Source organism: Hevea brasiliensis, chromosome 5 (genome assembly GCF_030052815.1).
Source record: "Hevea brasiliensis isolate MT/VB/25A 57/8 chromosome 5, ASM3005281v1, whole genome shotgun sequence".
In the NCBI taxonomy this organism is placed as follows: domain Eukaryota; kingdom Viridiplantae; phylum Streptophyta; class Magnoliopsida; order Malpighiales; family Euphorbiaceae; genus Hevea; species Hevea brasiliensis.
In genome coordinates, this window is record NC_079497.1 from 10,034,946 (window position 1) to 10,057,186 (window position 22,241).

Here is a 22,241-nt window from a genome sequence, read left to right on the forward strand (position 1 = left end):
TCTTCTTGAATTAAAAAGATTTGGTCATGATTTGGATCAAAAGGAATCGAAAATCAAAAGATTAAAAGCCCAGATTGCTCATATTGAAGCTGACTTGGCCTCTAAAAAACAAAAACCTTCCATGCATAATCCCTTTTCATCACATTCATAACAAAATCCTTTTATTGCCTCCTTTACTGGAACACCATACAATCCACTATTCCACTCATTATTCTCATCCCCTATTTATAAATTGTTTTATCAACCATCCCCTTTCACTCCCACAGTTTTTCCAACAAAAACCCAAAACTCAGCCTTGTTCATCAACTGCTCGTCATAGTCTTTCTTCTTTTGAATCTATGGAAGAAGACAAGCCCAAATTTAAACCTAAAAAGGACAAACAACATATGCCCTCTGAAACTCCTCCTCAGCAAATGGCCTCAATAGCTTTCCTTATGTCTTCCTCTGAAGATGAACATGACGAACATCTTTCGTCTTCTGATTCTGAGCAGCATCTGACAGATATTACCAATTTACTCATGGCAACTTCTATAGGCTCTAATGAATGAGTTACAGAACCTCAAGTTGAGCTTCCTCCTGATACTGAATTTATGGAAACTTTAAATATATCACCTTCAAAACCTACTGCTGGCCCATGGTTTACCCTTGATGATGTTCCTCTCTCAAAATGGAGAGATTGTCTAGCAAAATTCAGGGCATGGCTTGAAGTTCAAATGCTCAAACCAAATGCTCAACTATAAGAAGTCTTGAAAGAGTTATCTTCTCGAACAACTGGTTTTTTATAAGAATGGTTTTCCACCCTAGGCGACTACAAATTACTTCAATTTTATCAACTTTCCATATTAAGAGTAATAAATGTCCTTTATTAGGAGTTCATTGGTGATGCTGCCCTTTATAACGAATAAGCGAGACAAGAATTCTTTGAGATGAAGTGTCGTTCTTTGAGACGGCGAGACATTGAAAGGCACTATTAGAGAATGCCACAACATTATTATATGCTTAATGAATATGATGATGTCAATCTGTGCCATACTTATATAGCCTCCCTGCCAGAATAACTTCAACTTGAATTGTCGAGATCGATCTTAGCTACTCACCGAGAAGTAGCTCAAATCTCTTTAGGAGATATTCACCAAATGACACTAGCAACCCTCGCCAAAATGTGTGACTAGCAAAAATTCTTTCGAGAACTGCTGGAAAATAACAAGTCTCTTCAATAGGTTTACAAAAAGTCTCAAATGCAAACAAAAGAACTGCACTTGTAAAACAAAAAAGAAGTCTCATCATAAAAAATACTTTAAGTTCCGCTCTGGAAAATACAAAAGCAAGAAGAAGAATAGATCATTTCGGTTCTTCAAGAAAAATCAGCTCACAGTAAAAACAGGAAATCTGATAAATGTTATATCTATGGAAAAAAGAGACATTTTACAAAAAATTGTCCACAAAATTCTAAGAAGGCGGCCAAGCTTATTCAATAAATCCGTCAAAGTACTCATCTAAATCTAGAAGATGCTAATGTTGAATCTTTACTCTCTAAACAAAAAGAAATTGGTGGAGAAATAGTCTTCACTCTAGAAGCAGTGTCCTTAGAAAGTGGAGAATCTTTGAAAACAACAAATTCCGTTATCCGAGGGTGAAAATATAAATTATTTTAAAGGTATTTTGATGTTTTTCAAACAACTAACAGAAAATTAAATAAAAGACTCTTTAGTTTCATGAAATCAAAATATAGATATTAAACTATTGATTTTTAAAAAAATAACCTGTGTTCAGACCTCCTTATCAAAGCATGGTGAATAAGAAACAGGGAATAAAATTGCCGAAATTATGTAGCGGCCCTCGTTGAACAAACTAAATTTTCTCATAAAGCTTAGTATGAACACCCACCTATCAAATTGGAGGTTCAATCTATTGAGGGTTAAATCATGTGGTACATGGTCATCTATCCTACTTTTTGTAGCCATGTTTTCCTTGTCACTTCTAACAACTGGTGGTTGCATATGGAACCTTCATAGTCCACTTAGTTTAGTGCTTCTTTTTCTTGGCATCATCAATGTGGAACATAAGCTGCAACATAACCAGATTTCAGCACAAACACTAGAGGAGGAGAGAGTTTCCATGTTCATGACATTTACCTTTGTCCCAACATAAAATGTAATAAACATGCTACCCAATACAGGCAATCCTACAAGACAGGAATATTGCGTCAAATATGCACCTCCATGTGTAACAATATTAGAGATTAGGAAGATATAGGCACTTGGCGTTGATTTACCTTTTTTTGTGAGAAATTGTGAAATCAACCAATTAATGCCCGATGGCCCAATAACATAGCCAACAAGGTTAGCAACCTGCATAATGAATTGTTAAAAAAATTTTGTGCGCCAACTCAAGGAATACATCTTCGATATTTTGTTTCTCTATTGAGAGAAACAAGAGAGGTAAAGAATCTGCAAATCCTTGAAACTTAATTACATATATTTTATTGTAGCATACGCTTGTTCTCTTAAGTCTAAACAGCAAAAAGCAGCGTCATTCCAGAATTTTGATATTTGGCAACAATAGTTTCAGATGAAAAAAAACAATTTGTATGTTATGATTCCAAATATGACATAAGTAATGCAAAGTTCAATTGGCTCCTATTTACAATAAAATTTTGCTCAGGTTCTTTGATGTAACTAACTATTTGAAATGAAACAGCTATTTATAAAGGGTTTGTCCATGTCTCCTTTAAGTCAAACATCTAATAAGACCACTTCTAACTAGTAAAAAATGCAGCTAGAGCTAAGGTTCAAGTTTTAGCACTCTCCTGTTGCACCCTCACAAAAGAAGGTTAGCCTCTTGTAGAAATCCTAATTTAAAAAAAAAAAAATTACTCAAAAGAAAATTGTCGTCGTTATTCAAAATTTGAGTTTTAGTTATAGGTTTAATATAGTGAATCACATACCATTAGACAAGTGATAGTGACAGCACCAGCAACTGCACTAAGTTCTCGGAAAAGAAACTCCCCAAAAGTACTCTCTGCCTGAGAACATAGAATAGATAAGAAATCAAGGGATTTCATCACAAGCAGATTTCAAAGTGCAGTACCATATTACAAAAGAGATCGATAGACCACCTGTAACCCATTTGCCACTGATTTCACCATCATTTCTGGAATAAAGAATAAACATGTCAACCATGCCCATGAAAGAAGTTTCCTGAGACCAAAGGAAATTAATTGTTGGGTAAGAACTACAGTACACAGAAAAATTATTAAAAATAATAAAAAAAATTGATAGAAGCTAAGATTACCACTCTAGATCATGCCAGACAGCAACAAATGTGAATATAACCCATATATTGAGTAGCTTTCTATGCGTACCTCCAAGAGGAATATACATGTACCTAGAATCATTGTAATTCATAAAGCATAAAATCAATCAGAAGAACAGGGTTGGGACCAAGGGTAAAAGAGTTGAGAGTTGCACCTCACAAGCCATTTATTGTATGAAGCATGCCAATTTTTCCAAAAATTCTCCAAGTTGTAGCAATTATTAATACACTTTGGCATGTTCTCTGGGGCCTCAATGCCACAAACCTACAATAACAAGGTTGTCGAAAACAACTTTCTTCTGACTTTAATTGGACGCCAAAAGACAAAAGCTTAAAACTTTTTACAGGTTACAATAAAATTGCAGATATAGTGACCAAAAAATTAGACTAAAACACCAAGGGGCTAGGCTAAGATATAGTTGAAGTGAAATGAGGAAAAAAAAAATTGGAACTCAAAAAGCATACCAGCGACCAGAACCGGAAATAGCGCCAAATGAGGTAAAACTTTAGCCACATGAAATTCAAGACCTGCAGCAGCACAAGTAAGTGACATCAGATAAGAACTAAATATGTATTGTGCAATTAAGTTACTTGTAGGTTCAACAAAAAAACTTATAGGCAACAAGGATAAGCCTCTTGTCATCATCCTGTGCTCCAAGGGTCAGACTTAGTGGATCCCAATCAAAGTCACTTTTCTTGCATAGATAGGTCTTTAAGCATGTTTATTCATTTCATATTGTTCTTATCCCTACTAGCCGGCAAACCTGTTTCGAGTATGACCAGTATGTCCTTCCACAATTTCATTTCAAATTTGGTACTGGCTCATGTCAGGAGGTTTCTGCCAATTCATGTCATTCTGATGATTTGGCTAAGCATTGTGCTTCATTTGATACACTACAATTATTAGAAAATCTAGCTCACACACTCTACTAGGTACAAGCTTCACCTCCGAAGAAGAGCCCACAGTTCAGTTCAGGTGGTTTATCTCAACAACCTAAGCCTGGATAGTTTGTCATAAGCTCAGTCTCTCCACATCTATATAGCAATACTATTAACAACTCCATCACATTATTTAGTTCATGACTCCATTTGTACAATTTAGAGTTCACAAGTAATCCCTTTTGTGCATACAAAACTGATCCTGCTTGACAAATATCTTGTCTCGAGAATACATATATGAAAAAAAAAAAGTTTACATAGTAAAGATAATCTTACCCCATATCCTATGATGAATATATCCACAGGCGATAACAATTTCCACAGGCCACTGGTTAGTGGAAAAAATAAACATAATTAATTCACAATTTAGAAGGAACAGATAGAAACTTAATACCATGTCCTTGAGTTGCAAAGGCTCTAACCTGATTGCAAAAGCATTATAGTGAAACAGATGTGTCAAAAGTTCTATTAGAAGAAAGCTGAGTATCCAACGTAATCCATATAATGACACATCTCGGGCAGCATAATTATTCTGAGGCATGTCTAACTGCAACAAAGTTTTAAGTATAGTATTAAATAAGTTTCCATGAAACATAACGAAGAATGACTACAATAAGTAGCATATTAGCAGTAAGAGAAAACATGCAATCAGTGTTCCACACTTTTAACTGCAACCACAATCTACAAGTCCAGAAAACTAGCTCAAAAGTTCAAGTGGATAAGATTCTCAAACCCAACTAAGTGAACAAATCTGAACCCATTTTCTAGTATGATTCTATTGCAGAACATATTTTACACATAACTAAAGATTGATCAATATTATGCAACAAAAAATAATAAAAAAAAAGAAAGCAACAGACCTGTGAGACATAGGCATTGAAGCTTATAATTGGCCCAGCAATATAAAGGGGAGCATATACCAGATAAGAAAGGTATATGTTGAAGGAGAAATTATCATTTGGGCCACTTCTCTCCTGGGTAAAACAAAAAAAATAAAATTATTAACTACTGAAAAAGAAAAAAAAAAATCCTTCTGGTGCTACCAACATTTGGACGTTAATACTTTAGCAGTTTGGCTCATTAAGAAGAAACTAACCTGCAGAAATTGGTAGCATGTTTTTCCAGACTTGCAGATATTGCAACGTTGCATGTGCCTCTAAGATCATTAGTTCAATAAAATATCATCAAAACCAGTTTCCATGAACATGAGTACTCACAATATAATTTCAAAGGCAAACAATGAAGTCAAAATTTATAGATAAAATAATGTATGCTGTCAAGAGGTATGGGAAGAATAAAAAGAATGGCTGAGTGAGGCTATTATTGATTGATATTTAAGTCTCAAAACAAGTACAAATGAAACAAGTTGAAGATGATACATCATAAACAGAACTTAAGTAGCAAAGGACACAAATATTAACAGCAAAATCAAAATTAGAATGTTGCATTAATAGAAGTCCATGTCTACACAGAGACATACATTCAATTTATGGTGCAGTAAACTTTTATTTTACCAACAATCAAAGCTGGTAGGAAAACATTGAGTATTGGTCTAAGAACAAGAAGTATGTTTCAATACCATATAACCTTAACTATAGACACATTGAAAGTTTTTACAGCATCATTTTCCCAATAGATAGGGTAAACTAACTTGTCTGATTTTCTTTAGAGTAAATTTAGGGAATAAGGAAGTGGTACCATAAAATAGACACAAAGCTAATAAGGGTATGCAACATTACCTTCTGATCAAAACGAGTATCCAGATGTGCCCAATGGTAATCATATCCGAAGCTTATCATGCGCAGAATAACTGTCAGAAACAAAGAAACAACTTTCTTCAGTGCAACCAACTGCAAAACTCTTTTTTCCCTAACTTGCATATTAGACCTCAGAATATTTCTGAAACTAATATTCCAATAAAAAAATGAGGAGAAGGAAATACCAAAGTTAAAGCAAATGTGCCACCTAAAGGTGCCTCGAAAATTGTCCAAATATGCCCACCTTTGTCTATGTAAAAAGGGAAAGTAATGTTAGTGAATGGAAGTAGCATAATTTCTTGTGTTAAACAACTAAACTAATGACTTATGGTATAACATTATAAAACTCACCCAAAAGTGGCGAATGAATATCCTTCATAAACACGATTACATAGAAGAAAAAATATGTTGAAAACCCAAAGTAGGAATGAGAAGTATGTGGTTCGCGCAAATATCTGTAGAAATGCAAATCTAGTAAAATATGGCACAAATTAGGAGCAGTGTAACAATTTCTATCAATGGCACCATAACAATAAGGTTATAATTTTGAAAACAGCAAACAGCATGAAACACAAATATCTAATGCCAGAACATCTTGTTAACCCTTTTGTGGACCTCAAAAAGAACTCAACTAAACACAGCAATAATGACTATGCCAGCACAAAATCTTGCATATTTTAGTTAGGATAATGAAAGAAGCACTCTCTCATCAATTTGAAATAAAGTTAGTTAATCAAGCTTTGAATGTAACAAAGCATACTAGAAAAAGAAAAAGAAAAAGAAAGAAATTTGTAGTTTATGAAGTACAATTAAAAACTCTGCCTAAGTAGTTAGTAGTTTGCGCTTAACCGGTCCCAAGCCCGGATAAAGGAGGAGGGTTGCTGTAGAAGACAACCATCGTAAAAATTTCGTCACATCTTATGATATGGATTCAAATCATATAAACGTTGGGGCGTCCTCTACTTACGACGCGCTACATCAGAGCCCGGGTGTAGTGAGAAATATGCAAGGGTGTAGGGCGTTCACCGAAAGCGACGCGCCATGCCGGCGTCCAGGTGTGGTGTTAAATAAGCAAGGGTTCACACATTATGGACGGGTGTGGGTAAAGAAGTTAGTCCATAGGATAGATAGTAGAAAAGATAGTAGAATAGAACACCAGATAGGCATAGAGAACAATAGAAGATATCATAGAAGGAGATCAATTAGGAAGGAACATGATAGGAGGAGAATCAAGGTTGGTAATTGGAATATTGGATTACTTACAGGAAAATTAATGGAGCTTGTGGATATCTTGGAAATGAGAAGGGTGAATATTGCTTGCATTCAGGAGACTAAATGGGTAGGAGAGAAAAGTAAGGAAGTGGGTAATTCAAGGTACAAATTGTGGTTTACCGGAAAGGAGAGAAATAAGAACGGTGTGGGCATAATCATAGACAGAACGTTGAAAGATGTTATAATAGCTGTGAAAAGAGTAGGAGATAGAATTATACTAGTAAAGTTAGTACTAAAAGAAGAAACAATAAATGTAGTTAGTGCTTATGCCCAGACTAGATAGTGAGAGTAAACAAAGGTTTTGGGAAGATATGGATGATCTAATGCAAAGCATACCGAATGAAGAGAATATTTTTATCGGTGGAGATTTGAATGGACATGTAGGAAGTGATAGGCAAGGCTATGAGAATGTTCATGGACGTTTTGGACTTGGCAACCAAAATGAGGAGGAAAAAAGCATTCTGAATTTTGCTATGGCATACGACCTAATACTAGCAAATACCTACTTTATAAAAAGAGAGTCACATTTAGTGACTTTCAAAAGTAGGTAACATAGAAGCCAAATTGACTTCCTCTTAACCAAGAAGACAAATAGAGCTCTATATAAGGATTGTAAGGTCATTCCGGGAAAGGCTTTAACAAGTCAACATCGGTTAGTGGTATTGGATGTCAAGTTTAAGAACAATTCAAGTAAGGTCAGAAGAAACAGTGTAGCTTGAACAAAGTGGTGAGAATTCAAAGGAATAAAGCAAGTGAAGTTCAAAAATGAGCTTCTTGAGTCCGAAGCATGAAAGCTGGATATGGAGGCCAATGATATGTGGATACAGATGACATCAAAGATTAGAGAATTAGCTAGAAAAATACTTAGAGAGTCTAGAGGACATGGACTACCCTCAAAAGAGAGATGGTGGAATGAGGAAGTACAAAAAACAGTAAAGAGAAAGAGAGAATGGTATAAAAAATTACCTACTTGTGATAACAATGAGGCATATTAACAATACAAGATAGCAAGAAAGAAGCAAAAAATGTAGTTAGTCAGGCAAGAGCGCAGGCCTTTGAAAAGTTATATGAGAAACTTGGAACTAAAGAAGGGGAAAAATATATTTATAGATTAGCAAGTAGAAGAGAAAAGAAATGTCAAGATCTCAATCAAGTTAGGTGCATTAAGGATAAAGAAGGAAAAGTGTTGGTGAAAGATGAGGACATTAAAGAAAGATGGAGAAATTATTTTGATGATCTCTTTAATAATAGTCTAAATGGTAATAGCGTGAATATAAACTACAGAACAATAGAAAAGAATGTGAATTATACTAGAAGGATTAGATCTTTAGAAGTAAAGGAAATACTTAAGAGAATGAAAGTGGGTAAAGCCTGTGGACCCGATGGAATACCAATTGAAGTGTGGAAGCGTTTAGAAGATATGGGAGTGACATGATTAACTAAATTGTTTAATAAAATTCTAAATTCAAAGAAAATGTCTGATGAATGGAGGAGGAGTATTTTAGTACCTATTTTTAAAAATAAGGGAGACATACAGAGTTGCTCAAACTATAGGAGAATTAAACTCATGAGCCATACTATGAAGTTGTAGGAGAGAGTTGTTGAACATCGACTACGTCATGATACTTCTATCTCTCCCAATCAATTTGGCTTCATACTTGGTCGTTCAACTATGGAAGTGATCTATCTCATCGGAAGCTTGATGGAGAAATATAAAGATGCGAGGAAAGATTTACACATGGTTATTATCGATTTGGAAAAGGCATATGATAGTGTTCCAAGAGATGTCTTATGGAGAATGTTAGAACAAAAGGGGGTATCTATTAGGTACATACAAGTGTTGAAAAACATGTATGAATGAACAACTACTATTGTGCGCAGAGTGGGAGGGGACACAAGAGATTTTCCTAGTCAGTTGGATTACACCAAGGTTTAGCGGTAAACCCTTACCTTTTTATATTAGTTTTAGATGAATTAACAAAACATATACAAGAGAGTATCCCTTGAAGTATGATATTTGCGGATGATATAGTTCTGATAGATGAGACGCAAGAAGGAGTTAATAGAAAGCTAGAGCTTTGGAGAAGTACTCTAGAGTCAAAGGGCTTTAAGTTAAATAGAACGAAGACAGAATACATGCATTGGAAGTTCAGTGAAGGCCGAACTAGTGATAAGGAAGAAGTTAGTTTGGATGGAGTGATACTATCCCAAAGTAATCACTTTAAATATCTCGGCTTAAAGCCGGATGGTTGAAGTGATGATGTGCTACGGGAGTTTTATGTGATCGCAAGATTTTCAATAAGTTAAAAGGAAAATTTTACCGTACAGTTATACGACCGGCCATGTTATATGGTAGTGAGTATTGGGCACTGAAGAAGTCGTATGTGTCTCAGATAAGAGTTGCGGAGATGAAAATATTAAGATGGATGAGTGGTCATTCTAGACTAGATAAATTCCGTAATGAGAGTATTAGAGAAAAGGTAGGAGTAGTATCAATTGAGGATAAGTTGAGAGAAGGAAGATTGAGGTGATTTGGTCATGTGAAACGTATGAGGTGATTTGGTCATGTGAAACGTAGACATACGGAGTCTCCAGTTAGACAAGTAGAGCATATTAGAGTAGAGGATAGAAAGAAAAGAAATGGTAGACCTAAACTGACTTGGAGGAGAGCAGAACAACATGACCATGACCTAGAAGTATTATACATTTCCGAAAATTTAATCCAAAATCGTTTAGAGTGGAGAAAGAGAACCAATATAACCGACCCCAAATTTTTAGGATAAAGGCTTAGTTGAGTTGAGTTTTATGAAGTACAATTAAGAACATCATTGGTCTCCCAAAAATTATTTCAATAGGAAGGCTAATGAAGCTGCTCATATCTTAGTAAAACTCAAGTCTGAGAACAAGCTTCTGTGTAATTGGCTTACAACCTTCCCCTCTCAGTTAAGTTCTGTTTGTAATTCTGATGCCCTTAGGGCCTTGTAATGCAATTTGCCATTTCAAAAAAAAAAAGAAAAGAAAAAAAAAAAGATAAATCTATACTTAAAAGCTAATGGCACAGTACAGTAAAAGGTAAAAAACCAATAACAACACTGATATGAAAAGACATCAACCGTGATTAAAAAAGATATATAACTCATTGAAAACGCACCTTTACTAGAAGGAAATTAACCGAGGCAATGGACAGTATAAATACAGTGCTAGAACACACCAGAAAAGAAGAGGGTTAGGAAAAAAATAGCAAACCAGTGAAGGAAGGAAAGCATTTTGACGAAAAAGAGGTCACACCAAGCTCCATGAAGGTATGATAAATAGACTAAGGAAATGACAAGCCAAACAATGGACATCCCCTTTGCTTTTAAACACAAGAAAGCCCTTAAGAAATTGGCCAACGCAGTGGAAATTCCGAAAACAACAGTAAGAATTGGCAAGTTTCCGCGAAAGTTTCTCCATTGGGCATCAGAGACATCCTAAGTGAAAAAGTAAAATGAAAACAAGTAGATTATAAGAAACCATAATGAAAATTAACAAAGAACAAAAGTTAAAATTAATCAAAGCAATTACATTAAGACAAGGAGGGAGAAGCCATCCAGGGCGCAAACCATAGAGCTTTGCTTCATGATCTGCGTGAAAGTTTGATAGTCCAAATTACAATAAATATAAAAAGGAACAATCCCTAATTTGACATAAAGCGAAGAAATTTATTTTTTTTTCTAAAAAAAATGGAAAATTAGGAAAAGGAAAAAGGGAATACCGTGAGAGAGTTGAAGGGATCGACGGACGATGAAAGTGTAGAAAGCAATGGCATAGAGCACCAAAATGCTCAGTTCTCTTCGCTTCCATTCCTTCTTCATCGCCGCTGCCGCGCAGTTACTGTTGTATGATTCGAGGAAAGCACAGCCTCTGTCACCAAAATCTAATGAGGGAATTGGAGAAGAGCATAAGACCAGCCTTCTCCGATCAGTGGCTGACTGCAAGATACATTACGCAGGTGAAAATGTGTCCTTTTATACGGAGCATGAAACGGTGTCGTATTTTTGAGTGCGATTGGGCTCCTCGCTACATCTCAGACCCTGCCAAACTGAAACATGCTTTTCTTTGGGGCCAAACAATCCGCTCAAAACCTTCAATCTGGGCCAAACTCCAATAAAGACAAATATATATATATATATATATGTATTTATTTCAATTTATAAATTAAAAAAATTACATCAAATAAGTCATAATAAGTATTATATATACTAAAAATAAGTTATATGATTTATCTAATTATTTTAAAATTTTTTAATTAAATAGAAAGTTATATTATTTTAATAATTTTTTAAAAATATTAATATTATTTTATTTTAATAATTATAATATTTAATTACGTGTCATTTTTAATTATTTTAATAAATTAAATTATTTTTAATTATTTTTTAACTAGATTATTTTTAAATAATTTTATTAAATAATTATTATTATTAAATAATATATTTTAAATTAAAAGTTAAAAGAATGTAGTGAGCTAATATTCTCTAACTTTTATCATTTTTAATAAACAATAAAATGAAATTTTATTATTATTATTATTATTATTTTAATATATTTAATATAAAATTGATCTCATATAAGAACGAGGTTAATAATTGTTAGATTAAATATTTATATTAAAATTTATATAAAATTAATTAAAATATATATAATGAATGTATAAATAATTTAATGGTATTAAATTCATTTTATGACTGTTTTTTTTCTAACGTATGGTCTTGGATCCCATGTTTGATGGTGTAGGCCTTTTGCATGGTGCTGCATTTATTGTTTTCCATGTTTTTAGTAATATTTTCGTTTCCACCAATATGATCAGTGTTATTAATTTTAGGTTGGTGCAGCATAATGATCAAATTTATGAGCCAAACTTTACTTAATAGGTCAATAATTCAACTAATGAATTATTAAAAAATTAATTAAATATGTTAATAATTAATTAATTATAGTAATTGTTAATATAAATAAATAAATATAATTAATTAATTTAAATTATTAAAAAATAAGTTTTTAACATTTATTAAATTATATTTGTATAATTTTGATAGTATTTTTAAATTTTATATAAAATTATTTAAATAATATAATCCATAAAAGTCTATAAATATGTAATTATTTTTTTTAATGTTTATGAAATATTAAGTGTAGGTTAAAAATAACATATTATTTTATAAAATTTATTATATTATAAAATTTAATTCAAAATCATTTAGAGTGTAGAAAGAGAATTCATATAATCGATCTCAAATTTTTTAAATTAAAACTTAGTTGAGTTGAGTATGAAATAAGAGATACATTTTGAAATAATTAGCATATATTTACTAAATTAACTCAATTAGTTTCTATTTATATTATCTTTTACGAGGTTTTGAGTTCAGTTTTCCTTTCCAACACCAAAAAATAAACTCTTATTATTTGAGAAATTGCATGCTTTTTTGTTACAAATTTTTTTTTTTTAAATCTGAATGATTGTGGACGTAAAATAAAATACAATAAAATTTATATATAAGATAAATGAAATTTATATATTCATATTTTAAATGTGTAACAGATTAAGTCGAGATAAATTTTTAAAATTTAATTTTACAAAAATTACAAGAATAAAATATTAAAGTAAAAGGATATTTGAAATCAAGAGAGGATATATTCAAAAGTTGGTCCACACGTATAAATATAAAAGCGTAAGTGACACTCAATTTTATCATAAGTCTTAATTTAATTACATTAAAATTGTCTTAAAATTTATAAAATTTTAAATTTGCATTCAATCAATTTAAAAAAAAAAAGCCAATGATGTCTACCAAGTAGCAAGCCAATATGAAATGCAATTCACCTGCTTGATTGGGTCCATACTTTATGCTTTCCTTATATTAACTACTTGTAACTGCTCCAACTGTAATGATTGATTGCACTGTAAGAAAATGTTACCAGAAAACACACCACTGCTGATTAGGAAGAAAAAGAAAGAGCCCCACAAGGTGTAGGTTTAGTTTTCCTTGGAGTAAAGCTTATAATTCTATCTTTACTTTTCAAAAATCATATCTATGACAGCTTGTCTGGAAGAAGTTCTTAGATGTAAAGGATGAGCTTTTAAAGTATCATATTTATCTAGGAGGAAGGTTTTTAAAAAAAAATATAAGGTCTTCAGAGGTTCTAAAATTTGTATTTTTTTAATTCATTAAATTGATAAATTGGAAATATTTTATTTTATTTTTTATTTATCTTACTTTATTTTATAAAACTTTACCTTTCTCCATTTAAACACATACCATAAAGATTGATTTTTTTTTTAGAATGATTCTTATTTATATTCGAGTGTATTCACTCATCTAATTAAGAATTAATATATCACTAAAAATATGATGAAATATACTATAAAATATGATGAATCATAATATAAAATATAGTTAGTTGATTTTTAATTGGCTGGATGTACAGAATAAGTTGTACATTTCCCTTCTTGTAACCATTGCATTCCCTTCAAACAAAATCCAGGGCAAAACAGATGTAAGTGTTCTTTGGCTTGTTTTGATCCAAAATTCTTTACATACCTAAGAAAGAAAAAGAAATACATTCAAGACTTCAAATGGAATATAGGTTGTTATCTATGACACATACTCTTCCAGGCTAAATAAAATGTTCAAAATTACGGTCAGTGTCTGGCTAAGTCTGTAGTGTTATGGTGACAATGAAAAACAAACTCCCAAGTGAACTAACCAGATTTTTCTTAGATTTACCACACATCTTAGAGCTTAAAATAAGAAAATATAAAAAAAGGGCATGTGGGTCACCAGGCAAGAATCATTACTTCCCTTTTGGTTTAAGAAGGCAAGTTTCGTGCTTTAACCTTCACAGCATCCATTTAGATTTAAAATATGAATTGTCTACACTATAGGATATGTAGTTATCAGTCACTATAAAGGGATTTCCAAACTCTCTTCTGTTCATTCATTCCAAACAAACCTCCCTCTTTCTTGCCCTTTGTCTTCTGCTTTAACTGCAAACACAGAGAGAGAGAGAGAGAGAGAGAGAGAGAGAAAGGAACCAAAAAACACTATCCCTGCAACTATGACGGCTATGGTGGCCCTATTTGTTTTTTCTTTTGGTATTGTCTTGGCCTCTGTTACTGCTGATCCTGACATGCTTCAAGATGTCTGTGTTGCTGATCTTACCTCTGGTACTCCTGAATCCTTTCCCCCCTTCTCCAAAATTCATTCTTTCTGATTATGTAATAAGAAATTTATAATCTTTAATGGCTGATTCATGTTTTTGTGTTTGTTCTAAATCACCAACAGCTGTGAAAGTTAATGGTTTTACCTGCAAAGAAAATTTCACAGCAGATGACTTCTTCTTCGATGGGTTGGCCAAACCAGGACTCACCAACAACACCCTAGGCTCCCTGGTCACCGGAGCCAATGTTGAGAAAATCCCAGGCCTAAACACCCTTGGAGTCTCCTTGTCCCGCATTGACTACGCCCCCGGTGGCCTTAATCCTCCCCACACTCACCCACGAGCCACTGAGATAATCTTTGTCCTCGAAGGCCAGCTCGACGTGGGCTTCATCACCACCGCTAACGTCTTGGTCTCAAAGACCATCAACAAGGGTGAGATATTCGTTTTCCCAAGAGGGTTGGTGCATTTCCAGAAGAACAATGGCAAGGTTCCAGCCGCCGTGATCGCTGCCTTCAACAGCCAGCTTCCGGGCACTCAATCCATCGCCGCCACATTGTTTGCCGCCACACCTCCGGTTCCTGACCACGTGTTGACCAAGGCTTTCCAGGTGGGGACCAAGGAGGTTGAGAAAATCAAGTCTAGGTTGGCACCCAAGAAGTAATTGAAAGAGGGTGGGTGTTGGGCCTTGTCTGTTGCTAGTGTTACCACTGAAACAATTTATGGGATTTGTTCTTCATAATATTTAGAACTTATTTCTTTAGTCTTTCAAAAATGAGAATCCTTAATTATTTTTCTTATTTAGCAAAGAAATAAAAAGGTCAATAGAGATTTTTGAATATAAGATAAGAGAATATTGCATCCAATTAACTCCATTCTTATAGTTTTTGATGTCGTATGAAACCATAAAAATATGACTAGGAAGTGTGTAGAGGTTGGTGAGTTTTTAATCCCTTCACCTAAATTCAGAAACCGAAATGATAGCTATATCATTAGGTGAGTTTTAAATTTAATGTATAAGTACTATTTACTTCTACATTTAATGAAGTTAATTATTTAATTTTTTATTTTAAAAAATATATTATTAATTTTTTTTTATTATATAAAACATATTTTTTTAGAAAAATATTTAAAGTATTTAAAAAATAATTCAATAAAAATATTTTTTTAATTATAAGAAAAATTAAACCAGGGAGTAATTTTCTCTTTTCTTTCGATAGAAATTATTTTTTAAATTTTAATAATTTTATTAAATTAAAAAAATATTTATATATATATAATTTAAATACATGCGTAATATAAATATATGTTATTAATTTAACATTATAATTAAATGATAAAAAATTTTTCATGAAAAATACTTTTTTAAAAAATAATTTTTATTAATGATTTTTTATATATAAATTATTTTCATGAAACAAACTAGAGCCTTAATTTTTTTATTTCTATTTCATTAAAATGTTTAATCTCTCTATCAATTTTTCCTATGGTAAATGAATTTTAATATTAGTCAAATTAATATTTAGTCCTTATGGTAATTAATGTGTTTTTTTTAAATAATGTGTCCTTATGATAAATAGTTTCACTAAAATAAAAAGAATAAATAATACATTTGATTGACATTAAAATTTTTTGACTAATAAAAAATTTGACGAAAAAATTAAGGAGTTTTAACGAAAACAAAATACTACAGGATGAAGTAATTAATTTCATTAAAATGTAAAAATTATACACTAATTTCCTCTAAAATTAAAAATGTAATTTAGTAATAACTTAAGCCACACTTCACTTGTATGGGAGACATAAAAAAATGGAAATTAACCCTTTCCAAGAAAGCCAAGAAGACCAATCAAGTTGAGGGTAGGTTTGGGTGGATGGCTAAAATAATTTCTTAAATCCCATCAAAGTTTATATTAATAAGTGCAAATCATGATAAAAGGGGGTCCTTAAGTAATCGCTGTGGGCACATCGTCCCTTACTTGGTAGGACCATATTTTTAATAGCTTCACTTACAGGTGAAAGGCTTTGTTCAAATGAAAATTGTTAATGATTTTCTTTTGTCTAATCTTAGAGGCTAATCAATGTATTATCATCAGGGAATCTTTTGTCATGTTTTTCCAATGTGAAAGTGACAACATGCGATGGAACCCCACAGAAACAAAAGAAGGGTGACTTTGTCAAAGCAATTGTGCGGCCCAATTGGATAGTCTTGGCGTGATAATGTCCTGAAATCAAATACAATATCATTGCCCTTGGAATATAGAGAGGCCAATTAAAGAAGCTGTTCACAAGACCAAGTCTTAGCTGGAAAATTACTGCTTTGTTAATATTCACTAATTGCATTATTAATGAGCATGGCATGCTTTCTGTTTCAGCATACTTGCAAAGAAAGAAAAATATGGCTTCACATTTTATGGGGTCACGCATTTAAAGTCACGCCAACTTGAGAGTGAGGAAGCTGCCTGAGGTGATAACTTACCTATGGTGATTGGTGGAACAGGTCAACAATGACAAACCTGGGCATCAAACTCCTCTGTTCTACAAACAGAAAGCTTAAATCAATTTCTCCGCCTAAGAACATCACAGGAGCAGGTAAAAACGCAGATAAAGTATGGCAATATCAATCCAAAGATTACTAATCACACATGTACAATTATGGAAAGAACACTTCCATCAAGATCCAAAGCATTACTACCTTTAGTTCAAAAGAAAAGAAAAGAAAAGAAAAGAAAACCTATACTTTAATATTCTTTCAATATGATTAGCAAAAACCTATACTTTAATTCAGCGACATTAGTTCAATAAAAAAAAAACGCATACTCCATTCCATAACATATATAGAAAGATGAATTACTAGAAGTTCTACCAAAATTTTCCATAAAAATTTGCATGTTCGCCCATAAAGGAAGTGAGTTGAAAACTCCAATCTAGTTCAACTTCAACTTCTCAGGCCTTAAAATAGTACAGTCAAGTGTGAACGTCTACTTTGATGAGGTTGCCTGCCTGCCATCTGGAATTGCAAACAGAACTATAGGCTTTGAAGGTCTGATAAAAGGGACATCACATCTAAAGTAGCCCTTCCTCTCGAGTTGCAATATCTCTCCACGCCTCAAATTTCGCATGTTTGAATCCCCTAGTGCTGCAGTCTCCCTCTTAGTACCTGGGTTAAGGACATCAAGGAAATTCTCTCCTTCTTCCAGCTGCATCCAAAACAGTTAGAAGCACCAACCCACAAAAGTCAATTTTATCTACCAAAACTACCCAAATGCTTAGGATAATGCAAAACTACCAAAACCCACTAGTAGTATCAAAAAATTATCAACAATAAAATGCCTGTAGTTCATTCCCGTAATTGGAATTAACTTGAACATGAATAAAACAATACATAATGTTACAAAGCCAGCTCAAAACAGAATCTGGTAATATTTGAGAGGGAGAAAGAAAGAGAGAGAGAGAGAGAGAGAGAGAGAGATGAAAGAGTGACTATAGAGAGGCAACCTAAGGGTTACTCCTCTGGTCCAAATGGTAAGAGAAAACAAGATAAAAAAGTTTCTGTGACAAAATTAACAAAAGCTATAACTATTTGATTACAACACTATAATCCCTTTTATAACTATAGAAACAGAAATAAAAATTTTGCCTGGAATAACATAATTGATAGGATATACCCTCATCAAGAACACTGCCATAGGAAATATGAACACTAAAGATACAGAGGAGATGAACAGTACAACCATTTTGGAATCAGATTTTTCCTCCCTTCCCCAATATTTTGTTCCTGTAGGTGTACAAAAAAGGAGGGGCAGGAAGAAAAGAAGAATATGCTGGGCGCCCGCTGAGAGGTGTGTTGTGGTGGGGTTGGGGGGGAAGGAGAGTTATGATTTATCAATATGCATCACTACAAACTGTCCCCACTCCAAAGAATAAATTTTGAGAATTATAAATTTGAAACATTTAAATACATGACGATGGGAACATTACAAAATTGAAAACCTATATTCTCTGCAGAAATCACACAACTGGATGCAATTACCGTGTTAAGATTGAAGGATAATATTATGGATACAGAACCTAAAGACTGAAGGTCAAATTAAGGAATAGCAAATATTAAGGTTTTCAAAGTAAGCAATTTTCAAATCAACACACAACTGAACTCATTTATAAGGATGCAAACTTAAAACTTTCTTTGGGCAAAGAAATACCTTTTTCTTAGTTATCAGATAGTCAAACTCCACCAGTAAGATGTTAACTAATTCAGCTATTTCAGGCAGCCAGGTGAGCTTCAACTTGGTTGTCTTGACAGATCCATCAAGATGCAAAACCCCAATTAATTGTGTAACTTTTCCACTCTCATCCTTCACAATTTCCTTCACTATTGCATTCCCCCAATCCATTAAGGTTACTTCCTCATTTTCTGAGATGGAATTTGCATCATCATAGTCTATCCATATCCTCTTTGTGTAGGTTGTAGCCTTCTCTCCAGCACCCTCATACTTCTTGTGTCTTGGTATGATGCGAACAAATGGATTATCAGGACCATTAGTCAATGTCAACAAAACACACCTTTCTTCAATAACAGCCGTGTGCCTAGGACAAACAGGATCTATGATTTTCTTATTAATTGTCCAGAGTTTGTCCCATTCCATAAGGTTGAGATTTTTTGATGCTCCCTGAAACAGTATGGACATAGAAATTAAACTTCAAGAACACAGAGGCCTATCCTGCAAATTAAGATAATGCAAGTAGCATACATTTGCAGATGTGGAAGATACACAAAAGAAATGAATCTGAATTTGGCTTCCTAAGCAATTTTATAGCCAAGTAAATCCTCAATCTAAAACAAACAATGCAGCAACGCAATAAAGAATTTTGATATAGTGAGCAAAAAAAAAATTAAAGAAATACAAGGTAAACTCCCACACTCAGATTCACAAGACAGGTTTTTGCGCCTTTGGCTACAATGTTATTCAACTAAAACTAGTTTCTCACAATATTGGGTGCAGTATTTTGAATGGACCATCAATAAGCATCATAATAGAAAGAACTGAAATCATGTCACATATTATCAATACCTGTTCAAGAATAAATTGCACTAATGCCTCAACTTTCAAACCTCTACGTACAATTCCTTGGACAGTTGGAAATCGAGGATCATCCCATCCATCAACCTTCCCATTTTCAACAAACCAGCGAAGATTACGCTTACTAAGAAGCGTATAGACCATATTCAACCGGCTAAATTCATAAATGTGAACCTTTCTACATCCCAAATCCTCTTGAATTCTGTGATATTGAGCATTTCGATCATGGTACTCACTTGATCGAAGAGCATGAGATATACCTTCTATAGCATCAACATAGGGACAGGCAAAATCATATGTTGGATATACATTGTACTTGGACCCAATTCTATGGTGAGGAACAGGATTGCAACGATAATAGACTGGATCTCGAAGGGATTTGTTTGGGTCTTGCATGTCCAACTTCCCACGAAGACAGCACTGCAAACCCCTCTCTGATCCTTTAATCATTTCCTTCCACAATTTCAGACTCTCCTCCACACTATTGTTCCTACATTTTGATTCAATGCCATCCATTCTTTCTTTCTGCATTTGCTCACGTGGTGTGTCATCTACATAAGCTTTACCCTGCCTGATCAACTCTTCAGCCTTTTCCATCAACTTATCAAAATAATCTGATGTATGTGTAACTTTTACATATTTGATATCCAGTGTCTCAATATCTTTCAGAAGATTCTCCACAAATTCACTGCTCTCTTTTGCTGGATTTGTGTCATCAAAGCGAACAATCAGCTCACCTTGGTACCTTTGAGCAAAATATTGGTTCAATAATGCTGCTTTTGCATGCCCAATGTGAAGAAAACCACTGGGCTCTGGAGCAAATCGCAGGTACACCTTCCCAATTTCAGCATCTGGAAGATCAACTTCAGATGTTTTGCTACCTACCTTTCCCTTCTCAGACATATCTCTATTGACAACCTGTTGCTCTTTTGATTTAGCTGTCACAGGTTTTCCCAAGCCTCTTTTGCCAACATATGTTGTTGTGACTTCATTCAAGCCATTGCCATATTCTATAGACATTGAGTTGAACCAACGTACTAGACTTGGGTATTTCTGTGACTTCCTCAAACTTTCCCATCTCTGCCCAGTTGCTGCAAAGCAAAAAGTATTATAGATCTCCAGAAAACATTCATTAAGCAAAAAAAAAAAAAAAAGAAAAATGGACATTTTGAAACACAAATTGACAAAATGGGAATGGTTGTGGTCCATCACAGCACATGATATTACCATTACCACCTGATAACAATAACAATTGAATGTTTATTTCATCTTCTGTGACTCTCAGGAGGAAAAGAGGAAAAAACAATGCAATCTGATATGTGTATTTCAAATCCCCAACAGCCCAAGTAGAAAATGCAATTCAACATAACACTCATGACCAAAAGAAAAGAAACATTATAGCAGCCTCTCTAACAAACAAGGTAATCGATAAATTTCTTTTTCTCTTTTTGGCCTTTTTTCTTCATATTTTAGCATTATTATCAAACCAATGAATTTGTAGCCACGGAAAAAGTTGGAAATTGCTTACGCTTCAATGTACAAGTTGCATAGATGTTCAGCAATGAATGACACAGTAAAACAAATTACAGGTAATAGCTGAAGGAAATACCTGCTAAACCCGACCAAATAGCCATGTCTGCAATTGATAAATAATATCCAACCAGAAAAGTACGCTTCTCCAAATAACTATCGATGTAGGTACATGCATTCTCGAATTCAGACCCTGATGAAAGGATAGAAGAATATTCCAGCCATTCATCAATCTGTGAAGAAACAAGCACTTGTCAAGAATTAGCAAAATTGAAAAGAGAAAATTTCCAAAGCAGCATAGTAAACCAAAGGGGAAATTGCAAAAGAGGAAAATCACCTGGCTAGATTGGAAGGCGTCCTTTCCATAGAAATTCGGAAGGCCAGCAACCCGACCAATGTAGCGAAGAAGCACATATGTACCTTGCAATTTCATCCTATAATACAGAATACAGGATCAGTTGGGAAGCAAGCAATAACAACTAGGGATTAAAAATGAAAGATGAAAGAGAGAGAGAGAGAGAGAGAGAGAGAGAGGGAAGATACCCATTAGAAAAGATGATAGTTGGCGGGGAAGAAGAGTCGGTGACAATAGTAGGAGTAGGGAGAAGGACGGCTGCAACCTTGGCGGCAGCAAGAACTGAAAGCGGGGGTCTATCAGCTGCAAAGGACAGCTGTTTAATCTCCATTTTCCTGCAACGTTAAATAATCTGAAAAATAAAAATCGAAGAAAAACAAGTGAGATTTAGAAGAAGAGGAAAGCTAAAAGTAATGGGAAAATGCAGGAAAAGCAGAGCAGCCGCCCAAGACCTTGGTAGAGTACGGAGAGAGGTCCAAGTAGAAAAAAAGGCCAGGGGATATTAGCAAAGAAGAAAGCACGCTACTTTCTTTTTTCTCCTTTGCTTATGATCTATGCAAAGCCAAAAAGACAATCCAATTCGGCCCTTGATTGGCCAGCCAGCCCGCAGTTTAACGTTAACCAGTTATGGGTCCAATCGGATTGAGAGCTGCATGGTTTCGTTTCAACTTACTCCATGACCAAACAAGCTAAATAAAAGTTTGAGACTTTCTGATGCAGATTTTAGATAAACATAATTTAAATCTAACACCATTTCCTGGGTATAATTGGTTCTTTGCAATAGACATCTTT

The 22,241-nt window shown here is 33.8% G+C and overlaps 3 protein-coding genes across 4 annotated transcripts; 1 reads left to right on the forward strand and 2 right to left on the reverse strand.

Annotated features, from left to right (window-relative positions):
- Nucleotides 1-1,842: 1,842 nt before the first annotated feature.
- On the reverse strand, nt 1,843-11,271 carry LOC110644026 (membrane-bound O-acyltransferase gup1). Its single transcript, XM_021796623.2, has 19 exons — nt 11,038-11,271; nt 10,848-10,906; nt 10,572-10,753; nt 10,435-10,483; nt 6,363-6,466; nt 6,197-6,261; nt 5,994-6,064; nt 5,351-5,410; nt 5,115-5,228; nt 4,677-4,801; nt 4,531-4,582; nt 3,781-3,843; nt 3,471-3,580; nt 3,295-3,387; nt 3,119-3,200; nt 2,948-3,025; nt 2,276-2,351; nt 2,136-2,185; nt 1,843-2,067 (listed from the first exon to the last, which is right to left on the reverse strand). The coding sequence occupies exons 1-19, from the start codon at nt 11,135-11,137 to the stop codon at nt 2,026-2,028; spliced, it is 1,575 nt and encodes a 524-aa protein (XP_021652315.2). The 5' UTR covers nt 11,138-11,271; the 3' UTR covers nt 1,843-2,025.
- A 2,847-nt stretch (nt 11,272-14,118) lies between these two features.
- LOC110644028 (germin-like protein 5-1) lies at nt 14,119-15,283 on the forward strand. Its single transcript, XM_021796627.2, has 2 exons — nt 14,119-14,490; nt 14,609-15,283. The coding sequence occupies exons 1-2, from the start codon at nt 14,382-14,384 to the stop codon at nt 15,145-15,147; spliced, it is 648 nt and encodes a 215-aa protein (XP_021652319.2). The 5' UTR covers nt 14,119-14,381; the 3' UTR covers nt 15,148-15,283.
- A 2,002-nt stretch (nt 15,284-17,285) lies between these two features.
- Nucleotides 17,286-22,139, reverse strand: LOC110644013 (glutamate--tRNA ligase, cytoplasmic). Of its 2 annotated transcripts, none has more exons than XM_021796592.2 (7): nt 21,902-22,139; nt 21,638-21,784; nt 21,432-21,528; nt 21,174-21,327; nt 19,556-20,655; nt 18,686-19,153; nt 17,286-17,683 (listed from the first exon to the last, which is right to left on the reverse strand). In XM_021796592.2, exons 2-7 carry the CDS (start codon nt 21,778-21,780, stop codon nt 17,465-17,467), a joined length of 2,181 nt encoding a protein of 726 aa, XP_021652284.2. In that variant the 5' UTR covers nt 21,781-21,784; nt 21,902-22,139; the 3' UTR covers nt 17,286-17,464. The 2 variants fall into 2 exon arrangements, with proteins under 2 accessions (XP_021652284.2, XP_021652282.2); XM_021796590.2 differs by having other exon boundaries at nt 21,638-21,801.
- Nucleotides 22,140-22,241: the final 102 nt, after the last annotated feature.

Bases quoted from the DNA above. Each gene is read 5' to 3' on its own strand.
- LOC110644026 (XM_021796623.2), bottom strand. From the start codon at position 11,137: ATGAAGAAGGAATGGAAGCGAAGAGAACTGAGCATTTTGGTGCTCTAT. The intron at 5,411-5,993 runs GTAATGTTGCAT...TAATGATCTTAG, and splicing joins ATACTCGTTTTGATCAGAAG to AGGCACATGCAACGTTGCAA. The intron at 5,229-5,350 runs GTTAGTTTCTTC...TGTTTTACCCAG, and splicing joins CATGCTACCAATTTCTGCAG to GAGAGAAGTGGCCCAAATGA.
- LOC110644028 (XM_021796627.2), top strand. From the start codon at position 14,382: ATGACGGCTATGGTGGCCCTATTTGTTTTTTCTTTTGGTATTGTCTTG. The intron at 14,491-14,608 runs GTACTCCTGAAT...AATCACCAACAG, and splicing joins TGTTGCTGATCTTACCTCTG to CTGTGAAAGTTAATGGTTTT.
- LOC110644013 (XM_021796592.2), bottom strand. From the start codon at position 21,780: ATGGAGATTAAACAGCTGTCCTTTGCAGCTGATAGACCCCCGCTTTCA. The intron at 21,328-21,431 runs GTGATTTTCCTC...GTTTCTTCACAG, and splicing joins ACGCCTTCCAATCTAGCCAG to ATTGATGAATGGCTGGAATA. The intron at 20,656-21,173 runs GTATTTCCTTCA...TTTGCTTTGCAG, and splicing joins TATTTGGTCGGGTTTAGCAG to CAACTGGGCAGAGATGGGAA.